The following is an 18,137-nucleotide window of genomic DNA, read 5'->3' as shown; positions in this document are numbered from 1 at the left end:
TCTTTTAGAACTACTTTAATACTAATTCTGACTATTTAATAGTTTTTTGCATTAGAAATCATATCAGACATAAATTCTAAAATAGCAAATATTATGTTTGTCAACTGAAATACCTGGAAAAGCATATATGCATCTTTAGCACAAGGCTTCAGGGTGCTGACAGACCTTCGGTTACTGTTTCCTTGGACCAGCACTGGTGGTTCTATGTCTGTAATCAAAACAGGCCAGGGATGGGGGGGACTTCAAAATGACCCTTAGCAAATCAATGCTGAGTTTAAAATTCGTTCTTCTTATATAACCATAATCTAATAATTTCATAACTATGTCTCCAACGTGAAAAACTGATATTTTACATAAAATATCATAAGAATTTTGAATATCCATTTTCTTACATACATTTTTAACAAGGTTATTACTTTTATTTACACATTTGATTTCCCCAGTCTCTTATTTGTCAGTTCCTTTATCACATGATAGCTCTAAGTCTGTAATAAATAGCAAACATAAAGTTCACCACATAACCATTTCCCCTCCCTTTTCTTAGCTTCCAAAAGATGAACGGCTTGACCTGCCACTGTAACTGTGAGTCATGGCTGCACCAGCTAAGAATCAGCTGCAATGGTTTGCCCTGCTCACAGCATTTTTTAAACACTATTATGATTGGGACCATTCTCTGGGCTGATGACATAGTCTGTGGGCAAAGGAGGCTGAAGCCACACCTGAATATCTGAGTTTGATGCCCAGGATCCACACAGTAGAAAATAAGAGCTAATTCTCACAAGCTATCCTCTGACCTCTACATGTGTGCTAGGGTATATACTTGTGTATGTGCACGTACACACACACGTGTAATAGTTTTGGGTGTTGTTTTTTTAATTTTTTTTATTTGTTTTGTTCTTAAAGGCAGGGTTTCTCTGTGTAGTCCTGGCTATCCTGGAACTTGCTCTGTGGACCAGGCTAGCATTGAACTCAGAGATCCACCTGCCTCTGCCTCCTGAGTACCGGGATTAAAGGCACATACCACTACTGCTGGGCTATATTTTTCTCCAAAATAATATTTTTACTGATGAGATTTATTTATGTATTTTTTTTATGTATATGGTGTTTTGTTTGATGCAGAAGAGGGCATCAGATCCCATGGGACAACAGTTACATATGGCTGTGAGCCGCCACTTGGGTGCCCTTGGGATCTAAACTTAGGACCTCTGGAAGAGCAGTCAATGGTTTAACTGCTGAGCCATCTCTCCATCCCCAATAGATTTTTTTTAAGGATATCATTCTTTGTAAATTATGGCAGCCTTTAAGAAAAGTGTTGATTTAATAAATATTGAAAGTGGTTTCGGTATTTTTTCTGTTATATTAAAATAGAAAGTAGCAAATGGTATTTCAGCCTTTAGAGAAACATGGCTAAAAATACTGCTCCACGAATTACATCAAAGTTATGAAAATAAAGCATTTAAACTAGAAAACTGTCCTATGCTAACCATGATTTTGAATAATTCCCTAACATTTCAAACTACCAGAATTCTACGTGTACTTCTCAAAGAGAAATGCAGGACAATTATGTACAATGCCAGCAGAAACATCCTAGAAAACCAACAGTGCACAGTGGTTGATCTAAATGCGAAGACTTTAGTCAAGTCAGGGAGGCAGAGTGATCATGGCCGTCCTTTCCAGCACTGCACAGTTTACCAGTACGCCATACAATCACCAATTAAGTGGACTGGACACAGCATCAAGCATTAAGAAAGAAGATAAACTATGTGAAGGGAGAGCAGATGGAGTTTTACAAAGCCAGTGAGATGCTCTGCAGGTACCTGCTGCCAAGCCTGCTCACCTGCATCCAGTCCCTGGAACGGAACTGTAGCAGAGAACTGCTCTGACCTCCACATTTGTGCTGTGACATGCTTGCCTGCATATATGTGTGCATACCTGCACACACAACAAATGCATAATTAAATGCAAAATATACATAGGTTTTTTTTCTTGCTTGAGCAAAAAAGCTACATTGTTGAAGACTGCACCACTTTAAATTCTTTCTAGAGGAGGTGGAAAAAAAAAAAAAAGAATCTCTTTAAATCTCAAAGAAGTGACTTATTATTACCAGAGTAGTTAATGAAAATGTAAAAGATTCACACACACCAGTAATTTCCAACAGGTGTCAGCAAACTTCGCATGAGGGTGCCTACACTTGGAACGTTACCTTGGTGACGTGATTCATGGTGGAAAACACAGGTAGGATGGCACTAGAGCCACTCTAAAGTGTTGACTACCACCCAGTGTCTAGCAGGAGCCTGTCACTGAACTCGAGGACAGCCACACAACATAATCCAACTATTAAATGCAAACTATGCAGACAGATCACTACAAAAATTAATGGAATGTTTGCATAAAAATACAAACAATACAGTATTTTGCTAAATTATGAAATTATTAACTTCAATGAGGGGGGCTACACATGTTAGAATTTAATATAGAAAATGAAATCTCTACTTAGGGTGATAAAATAGTGAATTATTTATTTATTTACTTGGGTTTTGGAGACAGGGTCTCTCTGTATGTAGTTCTAACTATCCTGGATCTCATAGAGACCCACCTGCCTCTGCCTCCCAAGAGCTTGTATTAAAGACATGTGCTAACATAACATGCCCAGATGAATAATTTATTTTTAAATTGCCATCAATTTCAAGTGTCACATAGTAATGTGTATATGTGTACATATGTGTTACACATGTTTGTGTGCACATATATACTACACCTGATATGGTTAATGTCAGTCGCTAACCTGACAAGATTGAGAAGCACATTCCAGGGCACATCTGTGAGGGACTGTCTAGATTAGGGAAACCCATCATAAATGTGAGCTGCACCATTCCATAAGCTGGGATCCCATTCATGCCTGGAGTGCAGTGTGCTTACCTTCCCCGCCTGCTGCAGCGACCTTCCTGCCACCATGAGCTGTACCCCCCAATGATAAACCGGGATAAACCCTCCCTTCCTTGAGCTGCATTTGGCAGGATATCTGCCAAGTTAGCAAACAAGTAAAGGAACTCATCACATATGAACATACATGCAGATACACACATACACATACATACGTGTGTTTATATCTATGCACGTACATGTGTGTAGAAGTTTTCAAGTGTTGAGACTGTATCTCGCTGGCCTCAAGCCTGAGGTCCTGTGGAGCTAGGGTTACAGATGTGCACCAGCACATTCGTCTCCACAGGATACACAGGGTAGACTTTCTAGCTTTGGGACATTACTAGTTCACAGAGTAAAAGCTAAAAATGAATGAAAATTAAATCTCGTATCCACGACCCCGCTCACAAACAAGAAGGAAGCGATGTCACCACTTTACCGCTGTGCCGCTCGTCTTCGGCCACCATCCTCTCGAAGACGACGGTTACCACCTGCCGTACTGTAGCAGCAGCTGTGTTGTTTGTGATATTGTCCTTTGTGAAGTGGAGTCGAAAACAAAGAACAATCGCCTAGAAAAAAAGTTCCTTAGTGTGAAGCCAAACTGAAGAGCATGGATATTAGCCTATTAGATAAGCCACAAGTAAAATAATTTGTTTCAGTTAGTCATTAAAAATCCTACCTTTTTATAAAATAAAACTAAAAAAATTCTGATTTCAAAATAATTTCAGTCTCAGTAAATACATAGCTATGTAAAATTAGACAAAAGTTTGAAATATGTCTTTCCAAATATGGTTCATTTAATGTGTTTTAAAGTATATCATGCAGCCAGGTGGCGGTGGCACACGCCTTAGTTCCAGCACTCGGGAGGCAGAGGCAGGCGGATCTCTGTGAGTTCATGGCCAGCCTGGTCTACTAGAGCTAGTTCCCGGACAGGCTCCAAAGCTATAGAGAAACCCTGTCTCAAAAGACCAAAATAAATAAATAAAAATTGGCTTTATTATTAAGAAGACTCTACAGACTAAGTTGTATCCCTTAAAGGTATATATTTTCATGAGCTCTGCCTGACCGAAATGAACATAACCATGGTGCACATTTTCTCACGCCCACCATTTCCTTCCTCTACATCCAGTTCTTCCTCTCCTTGAGCCATGGATAATTGATTTTTTTTTCACTGTTGACCATTCAGCATTTTCTACAATTTCATATAAAGATTCGTGTATTATGGTTTATGTCTTGCTTCTTTCATTTAGAACCCTATTCATGGAATGTGCATGTGTGCTGTCCTGTGTATCGGTATGAGTTTCCCTTTTATTACTGAGGAGATTCCGCCGTACGGCTACACTTAACCATTTATCTGTTGAAGGACATCTGGATAGTTTTCAGTTTAGTGCTGCTCTGACTGAGGCTGCTGTGAATATTCAAATGCAGGTCTGTGGAGACAGCCATTTTCACTCACACTGAATAAATACCTAGGAACGGCATGGCTAGGTCACAGGGTAATGCAGGCTTACTTTTTTTTTTTTTTTAAAGAAACTGCCATTTTTCTAAGGTACAATTTGCTAGTCTGTGTGTGCAATCTCAGAACTATTCCATCCTCAGCAATATTTGGATTGGTGGCATTTGCAGAGTGTAACTGTCGTAATGGCTATGATAACACTGTATGATTTTAGTTCTCATTGCACCAGCAAATACGAAGATAAGGAGCCTCTCCCAAGTGTCTGCTTGTCACTGAGCCTGTCAATTCTTCAGTTATTTTGTCAAAGTTCTTTAGAAGAACATGTGTGCCCTTTGTCAGATGCCTGTGACTGCCTTCCTCTATGTACTCTGTGACTTATTTCATGGACCATAAAATCCAAATTCTAAGAAATGGTTATGTACAGCAATCTCACGAAGATCTAAAAGTTTAATAGTTTGAAAATATGCCATTCTTGGAAAATATGAAATGCTGTGCTTTATCAACTTATATCAAAAGTGTTAAAATATTTATTTTCATTTTATGTGTTGGAATGCTTTGCCAACATGTAAGTACACTGCCTGGATGCCTGGTCCCTGGGGTCAGAGAGGGGCTGGATACGAAACCCAGGGCCTCTGCAAAAGCAACTCGTACTCTTTTATTTCTTTTTTTTTTCCTTCTTATTTTGGTTTTTCAGGACAAGGTTTCTCTGCATAACCTTGGCTATCCTAGAATTCACAGACCTTCGCCTGCCTCTGCCTCCCAAGTTCCAGGATTAAAGGCGTGCGCCACCACCGCCCAGCACAACTAGCACTTTAACCACTGACTCATCTCTCCAGTGCTCTTACATTCAAATTTTAAATGACATGGCCTTAAACAGCATTATCACTCTATATTTCAACTTTAAAGTACATTGTGTTGCTACACAGAAGCGTTTAGTTGATCAATTTTGTAGTATATCTTTGTACTTGAATTTTGTTAGCAAATATTTCATTTCCAATAAGGTAGCATACTATCCTATACTTACGTGTATGTGTGTGTGTGTGTGTGTGTGTGTGTGTGTGTGTGTGTGTGTGTGTGTGTGTGATATGCGTGCATGCACATGCATGTGTCTGGGTTCAGGTGCATGCAGTGTGTATGACTGTGTGAAAGCCAGTACCGTGTATCTTGTTTTTGAGTGGGTTTCTCATTGGAACTTGCCTACTAGTCTAGACTGGCTTACCAATGATCCTTGGTGTGCTGATTGGTGTTTTTAAACTGAACACAAGCTAGGGAGGGAACCTCAACTGAGGAATTGCCTCCATCGTACTGGCCAGTAGGCGTGACTGTGAGGTACTTTCTTGATTAATGGTTTATGTGTACCAGCACACTGGGGATTGTCACATGAAAAAGAAAGCTGAGCAAGGCATAGTAGGGAGCAAGCCAGTAAACAACATTCCTCCATGATCTGCTCAGTTCCTGCCTTCAGCTTCCTTTGATGATGGACTATAACCTGTTAGCTGAAATAAACCTGTTCCTCCCCAAGCTGCTTTTGGTCATGGTGTTTATCATAGCAAAAGAAACCTAATGAGGACACCAAGGGATCCTGCTGTGAGTTTCCACACTGACTCATGGGCCACCACACCCAGCTTTTCACATAGGAGGGAGGGAGGGACTCAACTCAGGTCCTCATGCTCAAGAAACCAGATGGAACTGTGCATAAAAAAGCATATATAAAAATGAAAAAAAAGCATATTTAACAAGTGATACTGGCATAACTAGTTATCAACCTGTATAAGAATAAAAATAGATCCATATCTACCACCATGCATAAAACTCAAGTCCAAATGGATCAAAGACCTCAACATAAAACCAACCACACTGAACTTCACAGAAGAGAAAGTGGGAAGTACACTTGAATGCATTGGCACAGGAGACCATTTCCTAAATATAACCCCAGTAGCACAGACACTGAGAGAAACAATTAATTAAAAGGGACCTCCTGAAACTGAAAAGTTTCTGTAAAGCAAAGGACACAGTCAACAATACAAAACAGTAGCCTACAGAATGGGAAAAGATCTTCACTAACCCCACATCAGACAGAGGTCTGATCTCCAAAATATACAAAGAACTCAAGAAATTGGTCATCAAAAGAACAAATAATCCAATAAAAAATGGAGTAAAGACCTAAACAGAGAACTCTCAACAGAGGAATCTAAAATGGCTAAAAGACACTTAAGGAAATTTCAACATTCTTAGCCATCAGGGAAATACAAATCAAAACAACTCTGAGATTCTATCTTATACCTGTCAGAATGGCCAAGATCAAAAACACTGATGACAACCTATGCTGGAGAGGTTGTGGGGAAAAGGGAACACTTCTGCATTGCTGGTGGGAATGCAAGCTGGTACAACCCCTTTGGATGTCAGTGGGGCAATTTCTCTGAAAATTAGGAAACAGCCTTCCTCAAGACCCAATAATACCACTTTTAGGTATATATCCAAAGGATGCTCAATCGTGCCACAAGGACATGTGCTCAACTATGCTCATAGCAGCATTGTTTGTCATAGCCAGAATCTGGAAATAACCTAAATGCCCCTCAACTGAAGAATGGATAAGGAAAATGTGGTACATTTACATGGTGGAGTACTATACAGCAGAAAAAAAATAATGACATCTTGAAATGCAAATGGATGGATCTACAAAACATGATATTGAGAGAGGTAACCCAAATCCAGAAATACAAATATCATATGTACTCACTCATAAGTGGCTTTGAGACATAAAGCAAAGAAACCAGCCTATAATTCATAATCCCAGAGAACCTAGACAACGAGGACCTTAAGAGAGATGTACATGAATCTAATGTACATGGAAAGTAGAAAAAGACAAGATCTCCTGAGTAAATTGGGAGCATGGGGACCATGGGAGAGGGTTGAAGGGGAAGGGGAGCAGAGAAAAATGTATAGCTCAATAAAATCAGTAATAAAAAAAGACCCACAAAAAAAGTAAATATAAAATCTCTACTTAGCAGACAGGAGCCTAGAAGAACAAAATAGTTGCAGTTAGGTGTATCTTCAATATGCTCTAAGAACACCAAGTTAGAAGAGCTAGAAGAGATGAACATACAAATCAACTTGAGATCTTATACATGAGACTGCATACTTCTCCTATAAACTATCCATCTTTAAAAGCACAAAAATTATGATGAAACTACTGGAAACCCAAAACAAAGTTGGGCGTAGTGGCACATGCCTGGAATCCCAGCACTGGGGAGGCAGAGGCAGGCAGATATCCGTAAGTTTGAGGCCAGTCTGATCTATATAGCAAGTTCCAGGTCAATCAAAGCAAACAAGTGCAAAATGCTCCTCTGAGAATAAAGCATCAGCTGACAACTGTACTTTGGTTGCTTTCTGTTCAACAGAAATATTTCATGATTTAAGAACTTCAAGAGCTGATTATATAATAGAATTATTAATATTCCAAAGAGGGTGGGAAAAGTGAAGAAATAAAATCCAGCTATGAAAGTTCACCCAGTTTAAATGTTCAAAGAAGTTTTTGGCCACTTAAAGAGAAAAGTTAATTTACATAATGCATACATGCAAATTAGCTTCAACACAGGAGGAATCGAGGAGCAATTACAGAGAAATACTCAAGCCAACAGGACTCAAGGCACTTTCCTTCCCCTTACTTCCTTCTCCACCTGCTCTACATTTTCTACTCTTCTTCCACCCACTACTCATAACTAAGGAGTGGCAACCTAACCTGACGTCCTCTAATGTGGAGGCACGAACAGCTACGAATGCCCAGTGTTGATCATCACAGTAACTGCACAGAAGTTAGTTGGTCTTTGTCCCAAAGAACTAGGCTTTTCTCTTTTAATCAGCTTATTCAAACACTACCTCAAAGCATTATTAATACCAATTAAATATGTTTCTTACCTTGGATAGTGCCTCATCATGAACTACTGTGTTGGTCGTGAGGAGAACCAGAACTGTCTGAAGCAGCTTCAGCTCTTCAAGGCTATTTTCCATCAGCTGCCAAAGCATGTTAATTATGTTTCCAGCAGCAGTCTGCGGGTCAGAGATGGAGCACAGAGTCAACTCAGATCTGAGAGATGATGGAGAATATATTCATAGAAATATCATTCTTACTTTCCATCATCAAATTAGATACAAACAAAATACTTACATTTATGAGCAATATATCACCAATTCAGACAATCTACATTTTAAAATATGAATTATATTAAATAACTATTCTATGACACTGAAAATTGGCTTGATGCTAACATCAGCACCTGTACCACAGAAATATGCCTTCTTAGATGACAAGTAACTCAATGAAATCTATTTAATCTTGAATGCTAACTTTATTTTTAAATTACTTTGCTTTCATAACCCTGCTTCACAGTAAACAGCAGATGTGCTTCACTCTTCCCCATGCAAGCTACTGATACGGTTCGGGTAAAATCTTCATCCTACCTCAGACACCACCTCATGTGACATGAGTCTCTGGATGGCGGCCAGACACAGCTGAGTGATCTTTGGCTCCTTGGTCCCACACCCCATTAGGAAAGGCTGCACGACTTCAGAGCTGTTCTCTTTCAATGCTTTATTCAGAAAACATGTAAGGTAAATTACTGGATCTACTGATAATTAGGAATATTTGTCTACATATTTACAACCTATTACAACTGTTTTGATGTAAATTAAACATCCAAATAGAAACAAGTGGTAAGAATTCAAGAACTCCAGATAGTAAATTCCTTTCACTCACAGGCTTCCCAGACTTTCTCTACATGGAATTTGGGGGGCCTTCCCCCATCTGCTATGTACTCTTTGAGGACATGGATCCTCACAAGTTCAGAAATTGTCATTTCTTCATGTTGTACAGATAGAGCAGAAAAAATTATTAAAATGATATGCACACAAAGTCCTCTATAGATTTTTTGGCACTCTAGATTATTTGTATATGCTGTAAATGTTTGTAGCTCTAATTTCCTCAAGAAATAAACACATTTTTAAATAATAGCATTATTATTCTTATTATGGAAAGAGCATTTTAAATTAGTTACTTGAATACGAAAACTTTTATTCCAAATCTTAATTTAACTTCTACCAACTCTAGAAGTTTTAAAGTAGCAACAAAAATGCAACTTAGAATTTATACAACTGAATTCAATTAAGCAATTACATTTATAACATGAAATTAAAAACTTGCTTAAAGGCAAAAAAAAGAGAAAACAAGTTTGTCACATTCAGAGAAATTAAATGGCATGGAATTCTGAGTAAAGAGAATGTTAAGCTACGAGTCTGGCAGCTGTTTTCAAGGAACTAAAGCTCACCAACTAACTAACTACGTGTATATCTGAGTCAGAAGTGTTTTCTCAAGAAAACTTGGGAAAAGGTCATTCATAATCACTATTGAAAATAGAAAAACCACCCCAGCCTTTGTTTTTTTTTTTTTTTCTTGTGGTGTTTGTGGTACCACATATGAATTCCCTCGTACGGTATGGAGCAGGCCTCAAAATCAAAGAGTCAATTTCACCCTTAACAGTTGAACCCTATTACACAGTTAGCACAGCCTGCCTAGAAGACTGGCATTGCAGACGGTAGGAGTCTCAGCTAGGAGGAGACCACTGGTTACTTTTCTTCCCCAGCAGCCTATACAGCACCTTCCAGCACAATGGTAGCTAGCCAGAAGAGAAGCTTCATTCATACATCGCATCCACCATCAGGTCTTATCAACTAGCTCCTGGGCAACCAAAAGCAGTGGCAAGAGCCAGTATTGTTTTGGGTGCCCCCGGGGACTCCCTGACAAACAACTCATAAGGAGGATTCTCACACCTGGCTCTGGGGTTTTTATTTAATAACCCTGTGCTTTTAGAAGCCAACATTACCTAGACATTCAAGATTATCTCCCTTCTAACTCTCTCATGATATTTTTTAATTGCCTTATACACAGTAAGTTTCCATATGGGTTCATGCATCCTTAGTTCTGGTCAACCCTGATCTCTTTCCTCCCCCGTGTCCTATTCCTGCTTGCAGCCCATTCTTCAAATTCTTCACCTGCCATCTATGTTCCGCTGTCCTCCCTCCCTAACCTCTACCCAAACGGACCCTTTTTTTTTAGTTTCCTTACACGAGCAATTCTCAACCTACGGGTCGAATAACCTTTCACAGGAGTTGCCTAAAGCCACCAGAAAACAGATATTTACATTACAGTTCCTAATAGTAGAAAAATTACAGTTATGACGTAGCAACAAAATAGTTTTATGGTTGGGGGGGTCACCACAACATGAGAACTATATTAAAGGGTCGCAGCGTTAGTAAGGCTGAGAACCACTGCCTTATAGAGACACCTCAGGTTAAACACACAAATCTAAAGACTTGAAGCTAGGATCCATGAGAGATAGAACATGTGGCATTGTCTTTCTAAACCTAGGTTACTTCTTGCAGTATAATTTTTTCTAGTTTTCATCCATTTACCCGCAAATTTTGGTTAGTTTTTAATTCCTGTTTAACTTAGTATTTTTGACACTTACCCATTATATAACAGTATTTTTATAATATGTATGTATCCTACCAAATGAATTTTAGTTTGATATTCTTTCACTTTAAGTCTTTGAGAATTTCATACACAGAGAAACCCTGTATCAAAAAAACAAAACCAACCAACCAAACACAAATCTACCACACTAGAGGCAATTTTAAGAGACCCACTTACATTACATGATACAACTTGACACCTACATTAAGGGAAGACTTAGTATTCCCAGGTAATGTGTTAAATAATAACAGTCTAAGAAAGAATCAGGTGTTGGCTTTACTTTTAGAAAGTACATGATCTGAGAAGGGAAAGTTTCTGGCAAAGAAAAAATTTGGAGGAGTCAATGGATGAATGATACCAGTAAGTAGAGACTACAGGTGAGGTTCAATAGCCATCTTTCCTTCTCCTGTGACTCTTCTACAATTGCTTCCTCATCAAGACTATGCTCCCCTCCCCTTCAACCCTCTCCCATGGTCCCCATGCTCCCAATTTACTCAGGAGAACTTGTCTTTTTCTACTTCCCATGTAGATTAGATCCATGTTCCCATCTTAAAGGTTGTTCCAATTAACCAAATCTGCTAAGGAACGGTTTCCCATGGTTGAGAACAATGAGGCTGTTGCAAGAAGCATGGATAAGCATGAATGGATTGCTATCTCTGAAGTATCTGCAGAGAGAGCTGCCTGAGACAGGAGGGGCCGGTCCTAAGCTGAGGAAGAAGGGACTTCACAGGGTGGCTTCTGGCTATCCAAGATCACCTGCTTTGCCCATTTGCTCATCCTCCAACAATGCTCACTGCATGCTGTCATTTCTTAGATTTTTTTTTTGAGACAGAATTTCTTTATAGCTCTAGTCTATAGCTATTAAACAAGTATAGGCTGACAAGATAGCCAACAGTTAAGACTCTAGTTCAGTTCCCCACATGATGGCTCACAAGTGCCTGTAACTCCAGTTCCAGGGGATCCAATGCCCACTTCTGGTCTTCCTGGGCATCAGGTATACACATGACACATAGACATACATGCAGGTAAGACATTTATACACATAAAATAAAAAATAAAAACCTTTTAAGATATCAAAAATACATATATTGATAAAACTATACTAAAAACAAACAGATAAATTACTTTCTATGTCATAAAAAAATTCTGAAGTGTATTTACTCATTGCTACTTAGAGACTGTTGGTTATTAAGGCTATGTAGACAGGAAAAGATAAGGAAACACTGTGAGAACAGAACACGAATCACAGATAATGATTACGTTTCTACATGTACACTGACAGTAGTTGAAAGCAGCCACAATAGATATAGCCATTAGGGTTTGGGTTAAGAGTTAAATATGTAACTTTTAAAGATATTAACACTTCTTAGATTTTCCTGCTAAAAATACACACTAAAAACAGACTATATAATTTTTAGGTTACACATGCCTTCTCGATTTCTAGTAGCTTGTAATCTACAATAATAAATAACTTGTATCATACAGCAGTCGGGTGTAAGATTTAGGCATTTGGCTTCATAACTGAAGAGCCTTGTGATCTCGCGTTCCCAGCTCTAAGGAGGAGGAGATAGAGATCTACGTATCTGACCGGTGCTGACATTACCTGGCAGAGCATTTCCACTCATGTCAGCATTCATGACAGCAGTGAAAACAAAGAGAAGTAAACATTAAAAGAGGATGTTAAAAAATGAGCAGGGATGTGGGGCAAAGACTGACCCTGAAAGGTCAGTTGTCTTCCCCTGGAGCTAAGGAAGGACACTGACTCCAAAGGTGCTGAGCATCCTTAAGTGTGGGCTTGGTGATCCGAATTCTAGCTGTACCACACTCTTCATGGTCTCTAACGTAAAGAGACAGACAACAAGACAGCATCCTGGCTCACTGACATGTCCTCAGTCATTTGTTGCAGGGCAAAATTAGTATCCCATAATCTCAAGGTTTATAAAGAAATAAAAACTTCCCATGGAAATAAAATATTAAAAAATTTCTCAATATTGGCTGTATTCTGAACTAGATAACTTAGAAACTATATACTGACCAAAATAAGAGCCTTTGATTTCAAAACAACAAGATAGCTGTCTCTCTCTCTCTCTCTCTCTCTCTATATATATATATATATATATATGTATCATATATATATATATACATATATATATATGTATCAACTGCTACAATAAATAATACATAGTTTAAAAATGCTAAGGTGAAGTTTAAATGCCAATATATCTCCTTAAATAGACGGCCCTAGAGAACATGGAGATTAAAGTATAAAGATTTGTGACATGAAATATGGCTACATATGTTACAATGAAATCAATAATCCAACTACATATTAAAATTTATTCTTTAAAAATTGTATTGCATTTATTTATTTATTCATTTATAATTGTGTGTGTGTACCCATGTCATAGCACACATATAGAAGTAAGAATAGAACCTGCAATAATTGGTTCTTTCCTTTCACCATGTGGGTCCCATGAATTGAACCAAATTCCTCAAGTATGGAGAAACAACCTTAACCCACGTAGCTATCTCAATGACTCTAAAATTTCTTATTCTTCCTTAAGCTTAACTAATTAGATATTTCGCTCTGTATCGAATACTAGAGTACATAGTGATTCTCTGAAGTTCTTTTATCAGCTATAAGACCAATGAAAACTATTGTTGGAGACTAACCAGGGATTTGTTACTGTAACATAAGCAATGATATTAGCAAAGGTAAATACTTCACAGTGATACTCTGGTTAACTGGAGTAAGTCTCCAGGTCATGCACTTTAAGCATGCACTTCCTCAGCCCACCCAACATGCACCCCTCAAAACCTGCTTGCCTATTCTTCTAGCCCCAAACACACACATTTGCATTTACCTTCCACATTTCTACCCCCTCTACACACACACACACACACACACACACACACACACACACTACTGTGAGAGTCATTAAACTATTTGGTGTTCTAGACAAACTGTTAAATAACAAGGGAGAAACTATGGGAGAAAGATACAAGTTAGGAAAACTAACCATAATGACAAGTCAAGCTGAGAAGTCTAAAGGAGATCTACTCTTGCCCAAGGTCTTTATTTTTTTGTAATGGGCTGACATCTCCAAATTAGGAATTCTTAATGTTTTAAATTCAAGTTTATGTTACAGAGTATAATATTTAAACCGTGTAACCAAGACTGTCTTCTCATGTGCTTGCTGAGAGGAAAGGCACTGAGAGAACTGGAAGGCAGCAGGCCTCAGGAAGTAAGCATTGGTGGAATAGGAAGCACTGGAGGGGGCAGAGAGCCAGCGTGGAAACCCTGAAATAGCAGGTGGCACTCTGCAAACACCCCGGATTCAGCAGGCACCTTAACCTCTACATCCTACTCTGCGGAGACACCAAGTCAGACAATGACACTGTCCGATGAGACATTCAGTCCCCACCTCATCCGTGCGCATGACTGTGGCAAAGACAGAAGGGCCTAGAGAGGAGGAAAGAGCAAATGGGAGAAGGGAAGCCATGTCACAGAGAAGCTCGAAATCCCTCCTGAAACCCAAGTCCAATAAAGACCTGAAAACAAAGAACAGGCCAACCCTTGTGCTCTTGTTCTTCTGCCTCATGATGATGGCCTTGGTCCAGGACTCAGAATGATGTCACCACTTACGTACACACCATTACTTCATAAACTGCCTCAATCACACCATAGAAACATTCTGAAAGACGAGTTAAGAACCAACTTGTCAATCAATACAGTGCAAAAACAGTAAGTGAATACTTGATATCGGGTAAAGTGTGTCAGCTGAGTAGTAAAGGTGGGGAGAAAGCAAAGAGGAGGAAGAAAATTCGTCACAGGGCCTGGAGAGAGGGCTCAGCAGTTAAGAGCACTGGCTGCTCTTCCAGAGGTCCTGAGTTCAATTCCCAGCACCCACATGGGTGGCTCACAACCACTTATAATGAGCTCTTCTGGCCTGCAAGGATACAGGCAGTCAGAACACTGTATACATAATAATTCAATAATTCAATAAATTCAAAAAAACGAAAAAGGAAAAAAGAAAATTCTTCACTCTACAGAACTGGTAGCTTTTAGGCCTTCATTGTGAGGAATTTTTATTTATTTAAATTTTTATTTATTTATTTAGGCTTTTTAAACAGGGTTTCTCTGTGCAGTCATGGCTGTCCTGGAACTCACTCTGTAGACCAGGTTGGTCTTGAACTGACATTGGCCTGCTTCTGCCTCCCAGTGTTGGATTAAAGGTATGTGCCATAGTGTTCACCTCTGGGAAATATAACCAGTTCACAATTTAGGGACAGTCACATGTCCTGTGTTATCAAGAACATATTAGGGCACAGGAAGATGATATTACAAAACCCCGACAGCTTTCTAACTATTAGTAAACTTTACACTAATTATTGAATTTATATGCAAAAAAATTACCTGCCAAAATTTCGGTGTTTCTTGCAGCTATTGTTTTTACTTTTATTATTCCAGATTCAGCAGCCTGTAGGAACAAAAATAATTAGAAAATAAAACTTACTATAAACATAAATTATGGTGGGAAAATAAACACAAAATTAAAAGCATGAATAGTCACTATCATCTTTATTCTTAAAACACTAGAAGTCTAGTACTGGGACATGCATAAAACATAACAAAATTCGATCACCTGGATTGCTGACATGCAAACTGCACTTCACCTGATGCCCCCTCTTCCTTAGGCAAACCTGGAACACTGAGCACTGTACAGATTTCTACATTCAGACAATAAAACAAACAAAACCAATGAGAAGAACAAGATTCTTCTTCCCCTCTTTGCACAAACCTCCCCTCTCTCTACCTCAAACTGCAAAGCCCCAAAATCAAGTACTGTCTTGAATAGGGGTCAATCCTCTTTTTTCCTCTTCTATATTTTAAAGATTTATTTTATTTATATGTGTGTGTTTCTGGGAAACCATAGAGGCCAAAGGAAATAACTCGGAGCTGGAGTTACAAGTGCTTGTGAGACACCCAATGGGGTGCTATAATCAAAATTCAGATCATGAGCATACATGAACATCACACACACACACACACACACACACACACACATGAAAAGGGAAAAAGAAAAAAATCATCCCTAAATTCAAGGAATCATCAAAAAACCCTATTTGTTGTTTTAGATATTAATATTAGACTTACTTCATCATTCCCCATTTTTTACAACTAAATTATTACCTGACAAAGCACTTGGAAGTATTATCCTCATTGACAACATGTGTTGCTAGAAATTTTTACTAAAAATGTTGATTGCAAAACACATATAACAAGGTGCCCTGACCCCAACTATGGTAGTCTTACTTCATGCCACACTAACCCTAGCATAGGCTTCCTAATCTAGAGATTCCTGTAAAAAATGAGGTTCCAGAGACGGGTCTCCATCTCCTCACACTATTACCTAGAGGTGTAACAGAGGATCTCTGGCTGGGGGTGGTGGCTAATCCTACACTAAACTGGAAAACTGAGGGAGAATGAATGCCTGTTCTGAGCCAGGTCAGGCTGTAAGTGAGACACTAGCTCAAAACAAAACAACAAAATAGGACTGGAGAGATGAGAGCAATGGCTATTCTTGCAAAGGACCTGGGTTCAACAAAATCATCTGTAACTCCAGTTCCAGGGACTACAACTGGGAATGCCTTACCCATTCATGTTACTCTATCTGTTGCTTTGGTCTAGTATAAGCCCTTATATTAGTAACGCTTACCACATCCCCTTTTAAATATGTAGCTACATAATAAAGGTTTCTAAATGAAAAGCTAACATAGTGTAAAAATTCAAATTCAAACTGTATCTGTTGCTTTGGTCTAGTATATTAGTAATGCTTACCACACCCCCTTTTATATACGTAGTTACATAATAAGGGTTTTTAAATGAAAAGCTAACATAGTGTAAAAATTCAAACTCACTTAAAAGGTGGGAAAGAGGAAAGAATTTACTGCCTCACTACAAGAAGAATCCTAAGAACTATGACCCACAGATTCACGAGGCTACTAGATCTAGTTCATTTCTCTGTCATTCTCGTCTTGGGTCTGGTCTGATATATGACAGGCTCATCCTCAAGCTGTCTCCAACTTAGCAATAAAAATTTAATACCTCAGAATTCCTATGGCACTATCTGGAAAGAAGAGAGTCTCAACAGATTTTGATGAAGAAGCCTCTCCTTTAACTAGGAGTACACATTAGCACATGTGAGTTGAGAAGCCCCCCCCCCCTTAACCAGAAGGACGCATTAGCATTGTGTGAGTTGAGAAGCAGAGAGAGGAATGGAATTTCCCTTTAAATTGTGTGAGTGCTTTGCCTGCATCTATATATGTGCATCATGTGAAGGCTCAATACCTACAGTAGTCAGAAGAGGGTGCTGGAACCCTGGAACCAGAATTACAGATGGTAGTGAACTACCATGTGGGTGCTGGGAACCAAACCTGAGTTCTCTGCAAGACCAACAAGTGCTCTTAACCACTGAGCCATTTCTCCAGTCCCAAAGTGGAGATGATTCAAACTAGATTAAGCAAACCAAAGCACTCAGTAGCTAGGAATTAATTAGTTCATCTAAATCTGGATGGTACTGTGTGAAGATTGTAGACTACCAATGAAGGAAGGACAACAATGTCCATTATGGAAGGATGAACATGCCAATCACTACAACTACAACAGATTAATTTCTTTAAGGTTTGTAAGTCAGGCATGATGGCACAAGTCTATAATCCCATCAGAGGGAGATAGAAGAAAGAGGGTCAGGAGTTCAAGAGCAGCTTGGCCTACACAGTAAGCTCAAGGCCAGTCTGAGATACATGAGTCTGTTTAAAATACCAAAAGTAAACAAGTGGCTTTAAATGTTGCTTCCTATCACAAAAACTCAAAAACTCATGCTTCTGCTTTTAACAAATTTATCTTTTGCAACTCATGAGAAAAATAATCTAAAATTAGAACAAAAATTTCAAAATTCCAAATTAATCATTCATAGACCACAACACTGAAATGAAAGCTAAGAAAAAAAGGTGAAGTTTAACTTCTGTCAACTTAGATACTACAGTGTATTTATAAGACACAGACGAAGGATGGGGATGCCCTGAGCACTTTCTTCATGTCAGGTAAATGACCCAAAGTCAAATACACACTTGGGAGTGCTCAAAAGATATTAAATATCTCCCAACTGACAATGTGCTTATAAAAGAATTACCACATCGAAACCAAAAAAAAAAAAAAAAAAAAAA

At 38.7% G+C, this 18,137-nt stretch overlaps 1 protein-coding gene across 3 annotated transcripts in view; it reads right to left on the bottom strand.

The window, feature by feature from the left end:
• The window catches only part of Mon2 (MON2 homolog, regulator of endosome-to-Golgi trafficking), an 82,162-nt gene that overhangs the window by 57,973 nt on the left and 6,052 nt on the right, over positions 1-18,137 (bottom strand). For all 3 annotated transcript variants that reach the window (XM_050163864.1, XM_050163862.1, XM_050163863.1), the window contains exons 2-6: positions 15,325-15,388; positions 8,840-8,967; positions 8,297-8,428; positions 3,362-3,491; positions 114-208 (exon numbers count right to left, since the gene is read on the bottom strand). In XM_050163864.1, the coding sequence (XP_050019821.1) occupies positions 114-208; positions 3,362-3,491; positions 8,297-8,428; positions 8,840-8,967; positions 15,325-15,388 (549 nt within the window). The remainder of the gene's footprint in view (positions 1-113; positions 209-3,361; positions 3,492-8,296; positions 8,429-8,839; positions 8,968-15,324; positions 15,389-18,137) is intronic.

Source organism: Alexandromys fortis, unplaced genomic scaffold, assembly GCF_014885135.2.
Source record: "Alexandromys fortis isolate MF-2015 unplaced genomic scaffold, M_Fortis_MF-2015_v1.1 scaffold_125, whole genome shotgun sequence".
NCBI lineage: Eukaryota > Metazoa > Chordata > Mammalia > Rodentia > Cricetidae > Alexandromys > Alexandromys fortis.
The sequence above is the reverse complement of the archived record's forward strand: the minus strand, read 5'-3'. Positions and strand labels throughout refer to the sequence as shown.